The sequence below is a fragment of the Peromyscus californicus genome, unplaced genomic scaffold, assembly GCF_007827085.1.
Source record: "Peromyscus californicus insignis strain IS unplaced genomic scaffold, ASM782708v3 Scaffold_13__1_contigs__length_99412109, whole genome shotgun sequence".
NCBI lineage: Eukaryota > Metazoa > Chordata > Mammalia > Rodentia > Cricetidae > Peromyscus > Peromyscus californicus.
Genome location: NW_026294424.1, coordinates 40,629,724 through 40,648,985, shown reverse-complemented (window position 1 = coordinate 40,648,985; position 19,262 = coordinate 40,629,724). Strand labels below are relative to the sequence as shown.

At 42.6% G+C, this 19,262-nt stretch overlaps 1 protein-coding gene across 1 annotated transcript; it reads right to left on the bottom strand.

Annotated features, from left to right (window-relative positions):
• Positions 1-6,721: 6,721 nt before the first annotated feature.
• Positions 6,722-18,767, bottom strand: Clrn2 (clarin 2). Its single transcript, XM_052735891.1, has 3 exons — positions 17,463-18,767; positions 10,547-10,726; positions 6,722-7,492 (listed from the first exon to the last, which is right to left on the bottom strand). The coding sequence occupies exons 1-3, from the start codon at positions 17,713-17,715 to the stop codon at positions 7,227-7,229; spliced, it is 699 nt and encodes a 232-aa protein (XP_052591851.1). The 5' UTR covers positions 17,716-18,767; the 3' UTR covers positions 6,722-7,226.
• Between the last annotated feature and the right edge of the window lie 495 nt (positions 18,768-19,262).

Genomic DNA, 19,262 nt, shown 5'->3' with positions numbered 1-19,262 from the left:
TATTATATGTGTGTTGGTGCCCAAATACGTAACACAAGAAACATTTTTTTAAAAAATCAGTGCAGAACTTCAAATAACTTGCTCGAGAAGCAGAAGTCAACACAGCTGGCAGACAGCAGGCACATAAGGAGGCACCTCCTAGATGGGTCAGTGTAGGTGGCACCTAAGAGGAACATCCCCAGCACACACAGGCTTCAACGGGGACAGTATATTTCTCTCTCCAGCAGCCCCAGCAAGCCTGCTGTTCCCATGAACATCTGTCCACAGCTCTCTGCCTCTGACCTGTTGAAGTCTCTTAAGGTTGAGAAAATTGTTATGTTATGAAAGGAGGAAAAAAATGCTTGACAACCAATGTATATTTTTCCCCAAGAGTTCAAGAACGAAAGAAAGATTGCTTCTGCTGGACGGTCATTTGTCATTTTGATTATTATTCCCCCTGCCAAAAAAAGCTCTGAGAAAAATAATTACATGCCATGTTTTTAATATTAGTTTTATTAAGGTAAGAACTCAGCTATAAATATCATAGACTATCTAATCAAAATATAATAGAATGGTGGTGGGTATCTTCTCACAATGTTGAATTTCCAGGGTGGCTGTGTGGCATCATTCCTTGTCACATTGATGGTCAGCTTGTGAAACAGCCAACACGAAGTCCAGCCCAACACTATGGCATAGGAGGTAGTGTCCATTATAGCCTGTGTATTTTATGTGGCATCGAATCACCTTAAAGTTTTTATGAGTATGAAGGGAAAGAAGAGATCAACTTATGCAATTTCCTTGTTTTATAAGTGAGAAAATCATGCTTTTCATTATGCAACTCAAAATTTGGCAAGGAGGAACTACTTCTTGTTTTTTTTTTTTTTTTTTTGCGCCCCCCTCCCCAGGACCTGACATGTGATGATCCTTGATTAGGATGAAGTTTTATCCCCATCACATTGTGATTGTGCTTGCTGACATTGTGTGTTTGGGATGGTTTAAGATGGAGTCTGACTTAGCCCATGCAGGTCAACATCTAGGAACTCTATTTTGTCTACATTTTTATTTTATTAAACCGAGTAACATAATACAGGTGAATTTTAAGACCAAGATGTTTAATCTCCTCTCTTTCTACTCTGCTTAAGTTCCATGTAGGAATCTCTCTCATGGTGTCTCTGTGAGATGCTCTTCAGACTGGACCTGATTCTCTTTGGAATATTTGAAATTCTCAAGAGGTTATAGATGCTTCTATGATTCTTTTTTTGAGATGGGGTTTCACTGTGTAGCTATGGCTGTCCTGAAACTCACTTTGTAGACTAGGCTGGCCTTGAACTCACAGACATCTGCCTGCCTCTGCCTCTAGAGTGCTGGGATTAAAGGCATTTGCCACTTCTGCTTTGCTTCCACGATTCTTTCAAAAGCTGTGGAGCCTGTCACTAGAACCGTGCAGACTTATAGAAGCCTGCATTTCCACACACCAGAACACATCCACCTTGAAGCAGGCCAATCACAGTTGTCTTTGAAGCAAAACTGAGTCCACCCTGCTCCCTTTACCACAAGGTGGCCTGCACATGCCTGATGGCAGTGACTAGTCAAGCACCAGACCACGCTAACTTCCCCAGCACTCCATCACAGGCACTCTGTTCACCCCTAGCTGCTCAGAGAATGAGGTTTTTACAAGGCAGGGACTTGGGCCTGTTCATTTGCTGCGGTATTCGGAATGTCTAGATCGGCTTCCAGCTGGTTGAATGAATAAATGTCCCAAGAGCCTCAAATACTTACCACACAAACTGTTTTCAGAGTATTCTGTGTTCATGTTGATAAAAAAAGAACAAAACAAACAAACAAAAAACCCCTAGTCAACAGGTCTTTGCATTCAATATAACATTTCCCCTTGTTTTCAACTCAACGTGGCTCCCCATTGCTTTCTTTTGGATTCCTCTCTTGTCAGATTAACTGTCTCATCTAGCCATGTGCCACCTATTCCTCCATAGATGATTTTGAGGTCTGGTCTGGGATGAGATGGAAGAGTAGATAGGAGTCCTAAGCATTTAGAGCAGAGAAGGCACCATGAAGTCTTCCTGAGATCCCACTGCTATGTTTTCAGGAGACAGAGAAATCAAGCTGAAATTGATTGGAAGCTTCCTTCCTCATAGCCCGCTGTGGTGGTTTGGTTGAGATTGTCCCCCATAGACTCAGATGTTTGAATACTTAGTTCCCAGTTGGTATTGCTGTTTGGGAGTGTCTAGGAGATGCAGCATAGTTGGAGGAAGTACGTCACTGGGAGTGGGCTTTGAGGTTTCCAAGCCTTGTGTTATTTCCAATTTGCTCTCTCTGCTTTGTTTTTATCACAGCAATAGAAAAGTGACAAATAGCCGGGCAGTGGTGGTGCATGCCTTTAATCCCAGCACTTGGGAGGCAGAGTCAGGCGGATCTTTGTGAGATCGAGGCCAGCCTGGTCTATATAGTGAGATCCAGGACAGGCACCAAAACTACATTGAGAAACCCAGTTTCAAAAAACAAAAAACAAAACAAAACAGCAACAACAAAACCCCAAAACAAACAAAGAAAAGAAAGAAAAGAAAAGTGACTAATTTTCTCCCACAGTGCTAGAAGGTGCTTTAGGTTGCTGTGGGTGAGCTGTCATTAACAGTCTTACCCAGCTAAGGACCCTTCAGTGTCTCCTCGGCTCTGAAGTATACGTTCTGATGGCAATGTGGGTTTATTTACTTATTATTATTATTGTTATTATTGTTACTGGAGCGGGGGAAAGGGGGCTAGCCAAAACGTGCCCACTGGTACAAAAGTGATAAGTCTGTGTTTACAGGGGTAACCAACCACTCAGTAACTTAATCTGAGGCCCTCTTTACAGGAGCGAATTCTCAGTTGCCCTACTCAAAAGAGCATGGCTTGGGATATTAAAAGCTCTAGTGGGAAAACCCCTAATACTATCGTACTGAATGGACACGCCGTGCCCATCAAAAGGCTTTCTAAGTAACCATGTTTATACCTATAGGTTATTGATGCTGCCAACTTTGATCAGAGAAGCTTCTTTATGCAGTGAGCACCAGTAGCTCCAGCATCTCATAATTGGCCATTGAGATGAGAATAAACGCCAGTTCACAGTCAGTCATCAACTGAACATCTTGTCACCTGTGCCCCATCTTCCAAGGCTCAGGAAACGTCATATCACAAGGGTGTCCTAGTTTGTTTTCTGTTGCTGTGATAAACACCATGACCAAAAGCAACTGAGGGAGGAAAGGGTTTATTTCACCTTACAGTCCATCAGGAAGGGAAGTCAGGGAAGGAACTCAAGGCAGGAACCTGGAGGCAGGAACTGGAACAGAGATCATGGAAGAATGCTGTTTACTGGCTTTCTCACTATGGCTCACTCAGCTGTTTTTTTTTTTTTAATAGCACAGGATCACCTACTCAGGGATGGCACCATCTATAATCATCTGGACCCTCCTACATCAGTCTTTAATCATGAAAATGTCCCACAGACTAGCCTACAAGCTGATCTGATGAAAGCATTTTCTCTATTGAGGTTGTCTTTTCCCAGATGACCCTGGCTGGTGTCAAGTTGACGAACAAATCAAATACTAACCAGCACAAAGGGGAATAAAGAATGTAAGAGTAGGAGGAAGGGGGAAGAGTGGTGTGGAATGTAGATGGGTAAGAATGAATGATGCGATCGCTGCACAAGATCTGTATAAGACTGGACCTGCCAACATCCTGTCATGGAAGGGGGAGGGGCTCATGAAGACCCACCACTCCCTGAGGATTTATATGCTGTTAATGGATGCTGAGGGAGGGAATGATGTATTCTTCAGTAGTATAGTCACTGGTAAGTTGCCCAACCTCTTGCAAATAACCCCTCACCCATTCTCTTATGAGCAACCCTAATGTAACTCACCATATCATCAAAAGAAAGAAGAAAGCAGCCCAAAACATTAGGAATATTAGTTGGGAAGAGGAAGGTGATCAATGGAAGTGGGCAGGGATCTAAGGGAGTGTAACTGGGAGTATAATCAAAATGCATCATATAAATGTGAAAATGTCGTAAAGGGGTCCATTATTTATAACTAATATCTACTAATAAAAATAAAATTCATTTGGAAACAAGAACAACCAAATTTTAAACAATAAAACAAAGCAACAACCACCTCCTTCCAGACTTCCTGAAGTCATCAGGTAAGGTGTGAAGTTTTTAAAGAAGTTAAGTAGTTTTGGAGATAGATAACCTTTGCCCAGCTCAAAGATAGGATACTACAAAGATGGTCATCTTAGCTAGCTGGAATCATTGAAAAAAAAGTGGATGAATATAGTTAATAGTAAAGTTTCTCCAGAAAAATAAAGCCAATAGGATGTATGTGTGTGTGTGTGTGTGTGTGTGTGTGTGTGTGTGTGTGTGTGTGTGTGTGCATACACAGTCAACATTCCATATGTGCAGTTCAGCAACAATGCATTTAACCAGTCATAGATCATGAATAGATTTGAGTCTGCCATGGTTGTGTCTGTACTGAACATGTGCACACATTTTCCCTTCGTCTTCATTCCCTAAGCAACACAGCATGACGAGTGTTTACAAGGTAGTCACATTTATTAGGTGATCTAAGTTGCCCGGAGATAATCAAGTACATGCAAAGAAAAGTAGGTCGGATGCAAACATCGTGCCATTTTATATAGGGGATTTGACTGTTCACGAAAGGGACTTGAATATCTGAGAGAGGTCTTGATTGATTGATTCTTAGGAGTTGGTTTGTGTGACTGTGGAGGATGCCACGTCCAAGTTCTGCAGGGTTAGCTGGTGAAACTGGATAGGCATGAAGCTAAAAGTGAGGAATTCAAGGAAACTACAGCTGAGTCTTGGTAGCTTGTCCCCTGGGCAGGCAGAGAGGTAGACGTATGGGAACCAAAGAAACTGCGATCTTGGTAGCTGTCTCCTGATAGTAAGAACTCCGGTGGTTAAACATACCACTTTATGTTCTTCCTTTAATATCAAAACCCGAGTCACTTGAACCCTTCCTCAGTTACTATATACGAGCAATAAAGAGGGAGTGTGCATCCTCAAAAAAAAAAAATCTGAACTCATTGGAATATCATTTGCATTTTGGTCTTCCTTGTCAGCCTTTAAGTACCATGGGAAGAATTACCCTACATAGGGAGCTTTGGTCTCCCATGATTTGAGAGAAAAGGTCACCTTAACCCCATGAATAAGACACCCACTTCCTAAGTATTTATGAACCTTCGTAAAAAATCTCCAATGCTTGGCCCACTTCTGGCCCCTCCTTTGGGACTGCATACTGCATTCTCTCTTTGGAGTATACGCTTTGCTTTGCTAAATGAATGCCTGATTAAACTGTCTGTATCTCTTTTTTAAATTCTTTCCTTGGAGAAGACAAGAACTGAGAAGAAACTTTCACCAGGTAACACCAGTGGCTGGGTGGAAACTCGGGCATCCAGTCCAAAGGCAGAGTTCTCTCTCCCTTAGGGGAGGTCAGTTTTTTCCATTAAGACATTCAACTGGTTGAATAAGGCCCTCGAATTTATAAAAGGTCAGATGCAAACATTAACTTTGTCAAAAAAGTGTCTTCAAAGAAGCATTTATTTGACTGACCAAATAAGTGGCTGTTATGGCCTATGTAAGCTGACACAGTGGATTAACTTTCATGAACTGCTTAGGAAATGTCTCTCAAAACAGGTCGAAGAAGGCCACATTCTCATCTCTCTCAACATTCTTATGCGTGGCCTCCCTGGGACTTCATGCCTTGTGTGTTCCCTCATTACTGACTCAACTTGGGATTCTTTATCAACCTTGCATCCCTCACTACTGGAAAAAAGCCTACTCATCTTTCACAGTTCAGATCAAATGTTAGCTCAGCGAAACTTTAATACCACACTTCATCCAGGAGACTTCATTCCTTCCTGTTCCCCTGTGCTGGGGCTACTTTAACATTCTTACATTGCGTCACTTGTATATCAAACTGCAGATCAGCAACGTGGCTTTAAAAGTATAGGGGGAATTTCCCGAATGTGGTATTTGTTGGAAGGAACTACCAATCCTAGGAGCAGCAAAGGGAAGACATTAGAATTGGGAAAACTTAGAAGCTCAGAGGTGGAGATCCATAAAGCTTAATGACCTCTAGAAAAGGGCACTGTTGGCCTGGTCCTGATTTACCTGAGCTTGCTGGATGGGCTGCATGGGCAAGAGACCCTGACCCAGCAAGAATGGGTATCAATTGTTTGCTGCTGCCCAAGTCTTATTTCACTGTCACAAGTGTCAAGAGGTGGGAAAATTTAAGCTATTTTGCTTTGCTTTGTTAGTATGGGTACTTAATCTAATAATGTATCTTCCATAATTTGTTCTGACTTTGCACAGTTTCTGTCATAATTGAGGTAAAAAGTTTATATGATCTAAAAATAATATGGATTCTGGTACCAGACTTACTAGGTTCCATCCCTCATCTCACCAAGTTGCACAACTTGTCTGTCCCTTGATTTTTCCATCTGTCAAATGGAGCTAGAATGGCTCTGGCCACTTGGGAGGATCTAGACAGTTAATAGGTAGAAAAGTCTTGGAATGGTGCTCTGGGCTGGGGCTATTGCTCAGTTGCAGAGTGTCGGCCTCATTATATGCAAAGCCTGGACTTGATGGGCACCACCAGGAAGAAAAAAAAAAGGAAATAAAGGAAAAGTCAAGCAACCAAGCAAATAAGCCAGTGTTCAGCATATAGCGGCCACTCAGAAGCCCACAGTCATTCCCATTCCTAGTGTTATTGTTGTTAGTTGATTTCTGTGTCACGTGGATACGTTCTTACTTCTCGAGGACAGGGGCATGATCATAGTTTCTTTGCACACCTCCAACACTATAGAGAACAAGCTCTACTGAGTCTTCCTGGAGTTTATGTGACCTTGCTTTTGCAGAGATCCCCAACAGCACCATTGGCACCTCACAACCAAGCCTGTGAAGTGGTTATTACCCCCTTTTGACAGATGAGGGAACTGAGAAGTAGTCAATAAGTGAATTGTCCAGTGTCAGACACAGCTGACCGGTTCAGCTCCAAGGTCATTAAAAAGAAACACCCGGGTCATCGAGAGTTTTTCCTTTCTGGCCCAGCCAACTCTTTAATCCCCCACAGCCTTCCTTTTACTACCAAGAGCACTTGGATCGAGAAGGCTGGAAAAAGCAGAAACCCCCATTGATGTCGCAGACTGATTAAGGGAAAGGTGTGGGCAGGAGCCGGATATCAGTATAAAATGTCCTCGGGGGTAACGGTGGCCTCTTCCATTTTAGTCTTGATTTCTGGGAGGGGAATTTGACTGATTGCCACCACAACCAAGTTTGCCGCGTGGGCCGATGCACTCGCCACGCATATCCAAAATGACTCTTCATACTGTTCTTCCACCACGACAAACTGAAAGAGCCTCTCCTGGAAGTTGGCAATTCTTTCTGTCAGGTCGTGAAATTTCACTGCAGCCATGAAGCTGCCGATGGCTAGTGCCACGACTCCACCTGAAACCCAAAATAGCGCCTTTACTTACTGCTCCTCTTGGCAGTCCTAAGGTCTCTACTTCTGTGCTATGTGAAACAAAATCTTTTGGGTGTGAAGAATGACTACAGCAACACAAATTTGAATTTGTGTTTAAAAGCAGTGGACAACTCACAGAGTCTCAAAGGCAAGAGGGACAGTTGTCTAGAAAGAGAACAAATTAATAACAGATGGACTAGAATCTGGATGCCTCTAACTCCTCTTTCCAGTAGCATCCCCATTAGAGGACCACTTTCTAGACCCCTTATGCCTTCTGTATAGATAGTGAGCACTGTGTACAAAGAGGTAAGATCCTATTCTGTAGGGTGAGGCTTCACCTTCCGGCTGCACTGTTCTACAGAAGGTGGAAACGCTGGAATTCCAAACCTCACTTAACTCCCTAGCAATTGAGCAAAACTTAGAAGTTGTTTGGTGGGTCCCCTCTCCCATTTTAACTGAAATTGACAATCAAAAAGACACAATAAACTGAGTCTGGTAGTGTACACATGTAATTCAAGGGCTTGAGAGGCTAAGGCAGGAGGATTGCAAGTTTGAAGACAATTGACCTACAAAAAGAGAATCAGGAGGAGCGGGGGTGGGGGAAGGGTGGGCAAGGTGATGCTCGATTTTAATGGCAGTACTTGGGAGGCAGAGGCAGGTGGATCTCTGTGAGACTGAGAGTAGCCTGGTCTACATAGAGGGTTCCAGGCTAGCCAGGACTGTGTGGTGAGACCCTGTCTTAAAAGAGAGAGAGAGAAAAAAAAGGGAAAAATAACAAAACAAAAACCCATTCTCAACTGTGTGTGGAGACTCATAATTGTATCACATGGGAGACTGAAACGGGAGGGTCACCATGAATTGGAGTTCAGGCTGGGATACAGATTAAGACCTTGTCTTTAAAAAACAATTTATAAAAGGGTATATTTTCTATGTTTTTAAAAGATTGTTACACAGTCACTAAAGAAATTTTGGAGTCCAGAGACAACTATAAGCACGGAAAATAAAATTTAGTTTCACCCTAAAGACCAGGCATACTTTGTACACATTAGTATGTTTCTTATATTTCATTCTTTTGAATACAATCAAAGGTACTCTTAATTTGATTTTAAATTTGTTTTTTTTTTTCCTTTCACCTGAGGGTGTTCCTGGGTTGTTAACTATTCTGTAAGGGCATGACTTTAAAAACATGTATACTATTTTATTCTGGAGCCATGCCTACATTTTAAAGGATGGCCTTGCTTCTGGGACTCTAGATGTTAGGAACTGTGTTCTCTTCCATTTCCTCTCCATAAGCCCCATCTATGGGATTCTTCACAGCCAAAGGCTATTTACATTTTTATTTGTTTTGACAATATGTTTCTTCTGATTGCCTATTTGTTAGGATCTCATCAATGGAATTAGAACAGTGGTTCTCAACCTTCCTAATGCTGGTGACCCCCAACCACAAAATTATTTCACTGCTACTTCATAACTAAATTTGTTACTGTTACGAAACATAATGTAAATATCTGCTCTATGATCCCCAAAGGGGTGAAGACCCACAGGTTGAGAACCACTTAATTAGAGAGTCCTAAGACTCTAGATATGTAGACTCTACTCTCTAGATACGTACAGAAATAAGTACTTATTTAATGAGTAGGACTGAATCCTTTTTAGGGTAAGAGTCTGCCGAGATAAGACACCTGCAGTCCTGGTGACTGTACAGGATAGCTAGCTTTTATATACAAAGGCAAATACATAGCAACTGATGGACTATAATATATGTTGCAAAACCAGTACTTGTGTTTACACTTTATGATCCTCTTATACATGGCTAAGGTGGTGAGAGATTATTGCCACAGTGGAACCTTGACCGTCCCATATGGGTTTTCTGAGACAGTCTTTTTTTTTCACAGGATTTGTTGTTGTCACTATAGACGATGTATTAAGTACATAATTAAAGGTAACTCTTACTTTCCACGTGTCCACATATTAGCTAATCTATGTGAATACAACACTGTTTCTTTCAGCAAAGAAAACATTCCTTTTTCTACCAAGGTTTTGGACCCAGTGAGGGGCATGTGAAAGAGCGGAGAGTTAAATATTTTAATTTCTTCATACTTTTCATCCGACTACTTACGCTACAGGACTTGATGGCTTTAGAGACCATTAAGGGTGGACCCTTTCCCTCATGGTCAGTTTTTCTCCCTCCTGCCTGTCTTTGGACCCTACCTTCTGTTTTTCTTGTAATACTGGAAAGGGAAGACCTTCTTTAGGATCCAAATGACCATATGGGTGGAGGTACCTGGTTGAGACCCATTAAGGGAAAGCTACTTCTTCCTGGTCAAAGGATATAATTAAAATTCTATGTCTGGCTCTGGGTGGAGACCTACCACTCCAAACTGCCCTAAACATTGCATTCTAGTGTCCCTTCTGTTTAAGAGTTACTGGAGCTCAGCCTGTCAATCACCCAACTAGGAGTCTACCCTTCTATGGTGGACTTTAGGGCTTTGGGACTTTCCTTTCCCTTGAGAAATCTGACTTATATGTGGATGTGCTAAGGAGATGGGAGGAGCAATTATCCTCTTAATAAGATAGTTTATTTACCTTTCTTCAAAGCCCCTTCTTTTCTGGAGCCATTTCAGCAGCCTGCCCACCCTTCTGAAAAATGGAACTTTTCCAAAGTTCTCTTTATCACTGTTTAGATCCCGGCCAGGGGTCTAAGCATGCTTTCTGGGACACCGTGGGGCTTCCTCATGCATTTGCTAAAGTTCACCTCTCCTTCCACCAGGCAGCTTACTGACTTCTGTCGCTGAAGCTGACTGCTTTCTTAAAGTCACGGACTTTCTCTTCTCCATCTCCCTCCTCCTGGCAGTTGCCAAGATTTACAGCTTGTCTTCTCTCTTGTTTTTCTCCCAGACTCCAATAAAAATGCACCTTAGCTTCCTTCTGTTTTTAAATTCTTTCATTAACAAGACTAAGAGCCCCAAAAAGGTTAACACTTGGGAGCCCAGCCTGATCGTGTACACCCCAGTTTCCCTCCCCTGGGGGCTTCTTACCTGCCAGGACATTCCAAAGGCAGATGCCACCAGGGCCATTGACTGCCCTGTAGGGGACTTGAATGATGTTGAGAATAGCAAAGCCCATGCTGACCAGAGCCAGGGCCAAGGCCAGGAAGAGGAGCAGCAGAATCGTGACATGGAGGCTTGCATTGAGCTCCTTCACCAGGTGTGGAAAGACTGTGGAGAGAGACGATATTTCAAGGTCAGAGTGTGGTTCCTTTCACAATGTCAGGACTTGCTTATCTCAAGATAAGTAAGTAGAGGATAAGGGCAAGACACAAAAATGCTGGGTTTTCCAAAACCAAGAGACTTCCTGTGAATGATCCATGGACCCTAGAGCTACCACTTGTTAGTTGGCCAGGAATCTTCATCCTGGTGGAGTGAACACAAGTCCAAATGTACCCCACAGTGGACATTACACTGACCCTGCAGTCCTGGGTGGGATCTGGTGTAAGCTGCTGCACTTCATATAAGCCCCAGGCACACGTGGGGCAGGGTAGATGCTATTGCTGCCGAGTATCAAGGATACTTAATACTCACATAGTATAATACTTCGTGAAAATATCAATTTTCCATGTGAATGTGGTGGAAGAGGTTAGTGAAATATCTGTTTCTATTTGTTTCTCTATGTTTGCCACTGGTACTAGCAGAGAAAATGAAATGATGTACTAGAGTATTTCAAATATTGTCCAGGACAATCTGCTCTCAGAGATGACATCTGTGGGTACTGGTGTCGTTATTTGTACTCTCTAACCTGGGAAAGGCATGTGGCCTCAGTGGGAAGCTGGTGATGGTTGTGTGGGAGAGGGGAAATTGCCTTTTGCTGAGCACAGTTATGGGCTGAGCTCTTTGGAGCCATCGTCTCATTCAGTGGTCATGGTAAGGCATCTGGAGGTTGTCAACTCCCTTCACCCACAAGCTTAGAGACATGGAGCTTATTGTCATTGGGTACGGCAACCCTGAACTACATACAGAAGTTAGAGTACATACAGAATATACGGTCCTGTGTATTATGTGGTATAACAAGTTTAAGGTCAGTTTTTAACAACTTAAAATGACGAATACTAAAGAATCCCATCCCTTAGCAGACTCCAAGGTTGGCATCTCTCAAGCCTAAAAACTAGAGGGTATTTTTTTATTGTTTTAGACAGGGTCTCACTATACAGTCCTGGCTGGCCTGGAATTGGCTGTGTAGACCAGGCAGGCTGGCCTCCAACTCACAGAGATTCACCTGCTTCTGCCTCCTGAGTGTTGGGATTAAAGCATGCACTACCACGCTGGGCAGGAGTGAGGGCTCTTGTTCTCCTCCCTGTGTGGCGTCATTCCCATTCACAGGTCTCCAGGCACCACCCACATTCACATGCTGGGTTCTTTTTTTTTTTTTAATCTTATTTATTTTTATTTTATGTGCATTGGTGTTTTGCCATGGGTGTCAGGTTCCATGGAACTGGAGTCACAGACCACTATGAGCTGCCATGTGGGTGCTGGGAATTGAACCCAGGTCCTCTGGAAGAGCAGTCAGTGCTCTCAACTGCTGAGCCATCTCTCCAGCTCCCACATCGTGGGTTCTTATTCAACTTTCTTTCCAGTTCTGTGTTTCCATTTGTCATTATCTCTGCATGGTCAGCTCACTGGCTTTGGAAACTTTAGCTGGGGAGATGGGCTCCTTTCCAAGGACTTTGTCTTCCTCAGGCATTGGTCTTCCCTTTGTTTCCATTCTAATGCCCTTCTTGAGACACAACATCCACTTTCAAACCCTGAGTCTCTTCTTATTCCAGACACAGTATCTTCTACCCAATTGCCCATCTCTTTACTCCCTTTCTTGATCATGCAATCCTTAGGACACATGACTAGTATAGTATAGCAACCCTTTACTAAATCCTTAAAATGCAAAATAGTCACTCACATGATTGGCAAGATTAAAAACTCTTGTTGATGATGGTGTAGGAAAAAGGCACTCTCAAATCCTATAGGGATGCTCAGTCCTACATCCCCATTAAAAGGCAATTCGATCAAAGGCAGCATCTATCAAAGCAATTTCATTGCTAGTCATTGTTGTCCAGACAGACCAATGCATTCAAAGTTGTGTACGTACGTTGGCTGTTCATTACAACAGCAAACATTTGGAGATAGATTAATTCTTCCAGTCAACAAAGTAGTTGAATAAATTTAGTTATGACATCACAATGCAGATTTTAGAAAGAACCAGCCGCAAGCACATGATGACATGACCTATATTTGGAGTTGACTAAATGAGAAATTGAAAACCATAATATGATGATGAAGAAGAGGGAACCTGGGCACAAAGACTGATGTGGGGAAGGAGGTAAAAGAGTACTCAATCCACAGTCTCCAGTTGAAGTGTCTTAATTAATCATACAGACTATTGGCACAGGGTGAATCTCTGGCTAACATTCACATTCATGTGGGTTATTCCTGGCTCAGGATCTTCCTGGGAACCAAGGTTTTAATTACCTTTTATATGTTACTACTCAGAAATTCAAGTCTTTCTTTAGGAGTTTCAGTTTAACAGTTTGTTCCACTAGGTTTTTCTCCCCCAATACCCTCGAACAAGGTTTCTCTGTGCAGCCCTGGCTGTCCTGAAACTCACTATATAGACCAGGCTGGCCTTGAACTCAGAGATCAGCCTGCCTCTGCCTCCTGTGTGCTGGGTTTCCTTTAGTTTTTTAGAAGAACTCTACATTTAACTCTGTTGCATGGTACTGCCCCCAGAAGACTGTGGCTCACTCCTTTTTCATGTTTGTACCATTTCCAAGAGTTTTAGGCATTTTTCACTTAATGAAATTGAGGTTTGCAGCTTGGAATCCACAGCGATGAACACAATTGATCCATGGCCGCCATTGATAATCAGGTATAAGCTGTGTGCAGGCCCTTCATACACATTCTTCCTTTTGTCCCTCTCTCTCCTTCGTGTGTGTGTGTGTGTGTGTGTGTGTGTGTGTGTGTGTGTGTGTGTGTGTACATGTACCTGTGAGTGCTCATGTATATGTTCATGCATGTGGAGGCCAGAGATCAGCCTCAGGGTGTTCCTCAGATGCTATCCACCTTGTTTTTTGAGAGTCTGTCACTGAGACCCAGGACTTTCCAATTAATCCAGGTTTGCTGGCTAACAAATCCTGGGGACCCTCTCATCTCTACCACCCCAGCATTAAGATTACAAAGGCATGCCGGGCGGTGGTGGCGCACGCCTTTAATCCCAGCACTCGGGAGGCAGAGCCAGGCAGATCTCTGTGAGTTCGAGGCCAGCCTGGGCTACCAAGTGAGTTCCAGGAAAGGCGCAAAGCTACACAGAGAAACCTTGTCTCGAAAAACCAAAAAAAAAAAAAAAAAAGATTACAAAGGCATGCCTCTATACCTATCTTTTTACATGAGGAGCGCTTTGCTGACTGAGTTTGCTCCCGAGGTCACCCTCTCTTATTCTTGCAGATGTGGAAACTGAAGTTTAGAGAAGTTAAATCGTTTAGCCAACACCACGCAGCCCGGTAGTAATGCCTAACTGTTCTGCGAAAAGGCTGATAGGAGAAAAATCAGAAACCTTAGATAAACGAGTTTAAAATTGTGTGTGGTGGTGGCACATGCCTTTAATCCCAGCACTTGGGAGGCAGAGGCAGAGAGACAGGCAGATCTCTGTGAGTTTGAGGCCAGCCTTGTCTGTAGAGTGAGTTCCAGGATAGCCAGAGCTATTACACATAGAAACCCTGTCTAAAAAAAAGTTTAAAATTTTAATCACAGTGTAGCTCAAATTCTAGAAGGCTCAATTTGAATTTAAGCTTTTTTTTAAATCTAAGAAGCAATACCTGAATAATATTCTATCAGCATTTAAACTTAGATGATTTGTTTGTCCCTTATTTTTTGCCCTGGTGAGATAAATAAATAATCACAGAATTGGAAGACAGATCCAGGTTTTAGCTCTTGGGGAGAGAATTCTTTGGTAAGATGTGGGAAGGGGACTAGAGAGCTAAACTTCAACATAATGTAAGTTAGGTATATTCACAGAAGTTATTTCATGTATTGATATCTCTAATTCGCAATTTCTTCTTTAATAAAATGTCATCATAAAGTCAGGGTAGAGGAAATGAACCCCAGGGGTGGCGTCAGAGATTCTCTAGTGACTAGCGTCTAGTCCGAATGTGCTCCATGTCTCCTATGTCACACAGCAGGTTTCTCAGGGCAGGCACTTGTCTGCTCTGTTCATCTCTCTTTTCCTGGTGGTGTCTGGCTTGTATCTACTCAACAGTACTTCTGAATGCACACATGCCATTCATTTAATGCTTGCTGCTTTCTTTCTGCAGCTACTCCAGCATTACTTTTATTTCAGAAGTTCTAGATGGTTGGTGGTGGCAAATGTCTTGGTGTTCCCATGACCAATGAGGGAGTTGAGTCTCTCAGAAGAGTCTCTGTGATGGTGAGGAAAGAGGCTGTTTGTGAATGAGACGTGATAAAAATCCCCTAGTCTAAAGTTCACAAAGCACTTCCCCAAGCTCCTCTCTGCTGATTTGACCTGTGAACAGGGATATTCTTCTGTAGACCTTCAGAAAGTGGGAAATCCTGTGAAGCGTGGGAAATGCTGATGTACTCCATAGCTACTTCCAGTTCACATTATACTGGACTTGAGAGATGTGCCTGAAGGAATTTAGATCATCTCTAGAGAGGTAATAATACACACACAATGTCTCTACAGCACATGATCGAAGGAAGAAGCTACCTCAGGCTTCCTGAGAGCTTTCAAGCACGATCTTTCCAAGGTACTGTGAATGAATACTTCTAAGGTACTGTGAATGAACACTTCTAAGGTACTGTGAATGAACACTTCTAAGGTACTGTGAATGAACACTTTATACATCCTCTGGGACAACCTGAGAGCAGCTGAAAACAAAACATTCTTAAACACTGCCCGACTCACAGATGAAAATGAAACACCTTCTATGCATCTCACACGTTTTTGATGCTTGAGACTAGATCACACTAGAGAAAACGGATGGTTCTTGTGTTTATCTTTCTTAGAAGGAAGGAGCAGGAGAGAAACTCCCCATTAGAAGCAGTTTAAGTTTCTGGGAGCTAAGGATGGCTCAATTCCCACTAGCATTCAGGTACCACTAGCACATTAGAGGACCACAGGCACTTGGCTGCCCTGCCATGCTCCCACATACTAAAGTTTCATAAGTGTCCCAAGGACATACTGGCAGCCAGAGCATTCAGATCAAGTACCATTATTATGGTCTCCTTTTAACATATCCTTTTCTTTGTTTATTTGTATGATTATTTTTCAACTTCTACTTTTTTTTTTGAGTGTGTGTGTGTGTGTGTGTGTGTGTGTGTGTGTGTGTGTGTGTGTGTGTATGTAGTTTGTACATCTGTGTGTGGGCTTTCAGAGAACAGAAGAGGACATTGGATGTCCTACTGTATCAATCTCTGCCTTATTTCTTAGAGACAGGGTCTCTCACTGAACTCAGAGCTATGCTAGCAGCCAGCAATCTGTCTGTCTCTACTCTCAAGACAGCACTGGAGTTACATGCTTGCATGTGACCAAGCCTGAGCCACCTGTCCGGTCCCCTAGGTTGTGGTAGTAATGGAGTTATTTCCCCAATACTTAAGGTCCATTTTAATTGCTAGGTGAATATAAATATACTCAGAGATTTTTTTCTCAAACATAATAAACATGTCTTTCCTTTCTATATAGAAATGAAGAGCATTTGTATAATGTTTCTCAAGGGATACAACCTTTTATTTTTCTGTATTTAGTGAAATGCATGTCCTGGCCAGGTTTTTAAACATTCCCACACAGTTCTGAGATACAGAAATCAAGTGATGGGTGAGATTTCTAATCCCCATGTGCTGACAAGCCATTGATTAACTATAGTTTTGTAGGACTATCACTATATTTACTAGTGATCTAATTGATTGTTTTGTTTTTTTCTTTCCCAGAAGATCTTTCCTAAGCCATTTTTGGACTCCAGCCTTAGGTCTTCATGGGGCTGCTTTGTTTACTTTCTGAGCTCTGAACTCAGGCCAGTGCTGCTGGCTGCTCATCTTTAAACCATCAAGTGCCTTCCTCAGTCTCCTTGCCAGGAAACGTGTCAACTGCTCTTCAAACCCCAGAAGTATGCTCCCAGCAAAGTTCTGCTGCTGTTCCTCAGGCTATGAAGCTTTCACATACATGGATGTGGGAGCAGTCACCATGCTTCCTGGAGGCCCCCTTCTGCAGGCAGTCTGCCCCTGTACACTGATGTAGTGAAGACTACCAGAGTCACACACATAGCATGGCTCTGTTGTTACTTGGCAGAATGAGTGACCCCAGGTGAATAATGTAACTTCTCAAGCCTCAATGTACTCTGATGAAAAATGGGAGCATTCATGATGCCTTCATTATTAGTGTGTTGTAAATCTTAAAAGAATCAGTCAATGCGCAGCTTCTAGTGGGATGCTTGACACATGAGTACTCGATATTTTTTTTTTTTTTTTTTTTTTTTTTTTTTTTTTTGGTTTTTCGAGACAGGGTTTCTCTGTGTAGCTTTGCGCCTTTCCTGGAACTCACTTGGTAGTCCAGGCTGGCCTCGAACTCACAGAGATCCACCTGGCTCTGCCTCCCGAGTGCTGGGATTAAAGGTGTGCGCCACCACCGCCCGGCTGAGTACTCGATATTTTACTAATCATTATTACTAGAAGTAAACTACAAAATATACAAATTCCTATTTCCAGTATTTTTGTTTATTTCTTTTAGAAAAGAAAGAAAAATTCTCTTTGCATTGCTACACAGGAGCTATTGGCTGCCTATAGATTTTGATGTTTTGTCTTAGATAGGCAATAGTCAAATCTCACTTAGACATAAGCACTCCTGAAAAACAAAAATGCACACACCAGTTTACATGCTCCAGTATACTCACATACTCACTTGTAAATTGGGACTGGCGGCCCCCGAGCCCACATTGCCGTATTTTACAACCTCGGAAGAGCCCATAGTAAATGTCCCCGATGAATTTGACCAGTTCTGGGTCTGTGGCATTGACCAAATCCACTCCAGTTTGACACAGGATCTTCCCACTCAACCAATGGGGCACAGCCAAGGCAACGATGATCAGAAGGAAGGAAGAGAAGCTGAGTAGAGACGCCAGCCCATACCACGCCTTTTTGAACCATCCAGGCATGCTAGTGAGTGCAGATCATCCCCCAGGGCTCTGGGCAGCAGTAGGGCAAGTGGACATCTTCAGACACTCGGCGATAGCCTGCTCCATACACACCAAGTCAAGACTTCCAGTCCATCTCCTCATCCTCCTTCAGTGCCTGCCTCCTCAGCTTGTGTTTACTACATGCCCATCCCAGCCTCTGCAGGTGATCTTCCCCTGACTCGACAGAGCAGAGTGTGTTACCCAAGGAAGTAACCCTATATCTCCCACTGGACTAGGGTTTCAGCAGAGGCTTAATTGTTCCTCCGTTCGAGTATTTAAGTAATCGTGATGTGGATGCCATAAGGACCAGAGAGTTATTACCAAGCAAAGCCGGGGAGAATTGCTGACAAAGGATGCTAACTAGACTTAAAAAAATAAAAATTGCATGGCAGAAGCAAAGCAGAACGGACCCATTAGCGCTCACATGTGTTAGCGACAATGTGCAGGATCAAATGTCGATCTCTTCCAGGCGTGCCCTGGCATTTCTTTCTCTAAAATGTCACTGCTGTCAGAGTCCCCGGAACTGTTACCAATACCATGAATCGACCCTGGTTCATAAGGCTTAAATTGAAATGATTGAATTAGAACTGTATGGATTTGTTGCTGGATGAACGGTAACATGAAATCTGTTTATTGTAATTACAGGGCCATCCTATCCCGTGCTCCCACTTTTCTATGGCATCTGACATTGGCCAGACACTTTTATTTCTTTTTTTTTTGTACATTCTCCCTATGCATCTTAGATATTGATTTGCAGGAAGTCCTTCCTCAGCTTCCTGCTGCCTGGCTGAGAAGTTATCGAAAACTCAAGATCTATCTATCTATCTATCTATCTATCTATCTTTCTATCTATCTATCTGTCATCTATCAATCACCTATCTACATCTTTTACATCTTTCTATCATTTATCAATCATCTACCTATCATCTATCTACCTATCTATCCATCCACCCATCCACCTATCTATGTATGCATGTATATGGATGTATGTATCTATCTATCAATCATCTATCTATCTATCTATCTATCTATCTATCTATCTATCATTTATCAATCATCTATCATATATCTACCTATCTATCCATTCATCCATCCATGTATGTATGTATGTAGCAAAATTGGGCAAAGGCAGCTCAATAAACTTTTCAATGTTTCCTACAGCTGGAGAGGCTTCTGAAGTTACATTTGGTGGTCAGTAGGAACCTAAGACTTTCTTGGAGATATTGTGGACATGTTATAGAAGCGACATGTTATAGAAGAGAAGTCCGGCTCATGAGGAGACTCACTAAAGTAGCCTCTCCATAATGGAAAGAAAGAGCAGTATTTCTGAAGCTTTTGGGGAGCTCTACCAGACAACAAAGGGCTTTAGTGTATGATTTTGCATCTCTGATGCTCCAGCAACCTCGTGGGCCAGGTCACTGTTTTTCTTATGGGCAAAGTAGTGGAGACACTGGGCTGGAATATAGGTCTTTGAAATATTTTGACTTATCTTTACCACAATGCCCTGGAAATAGAAAATGTTTATC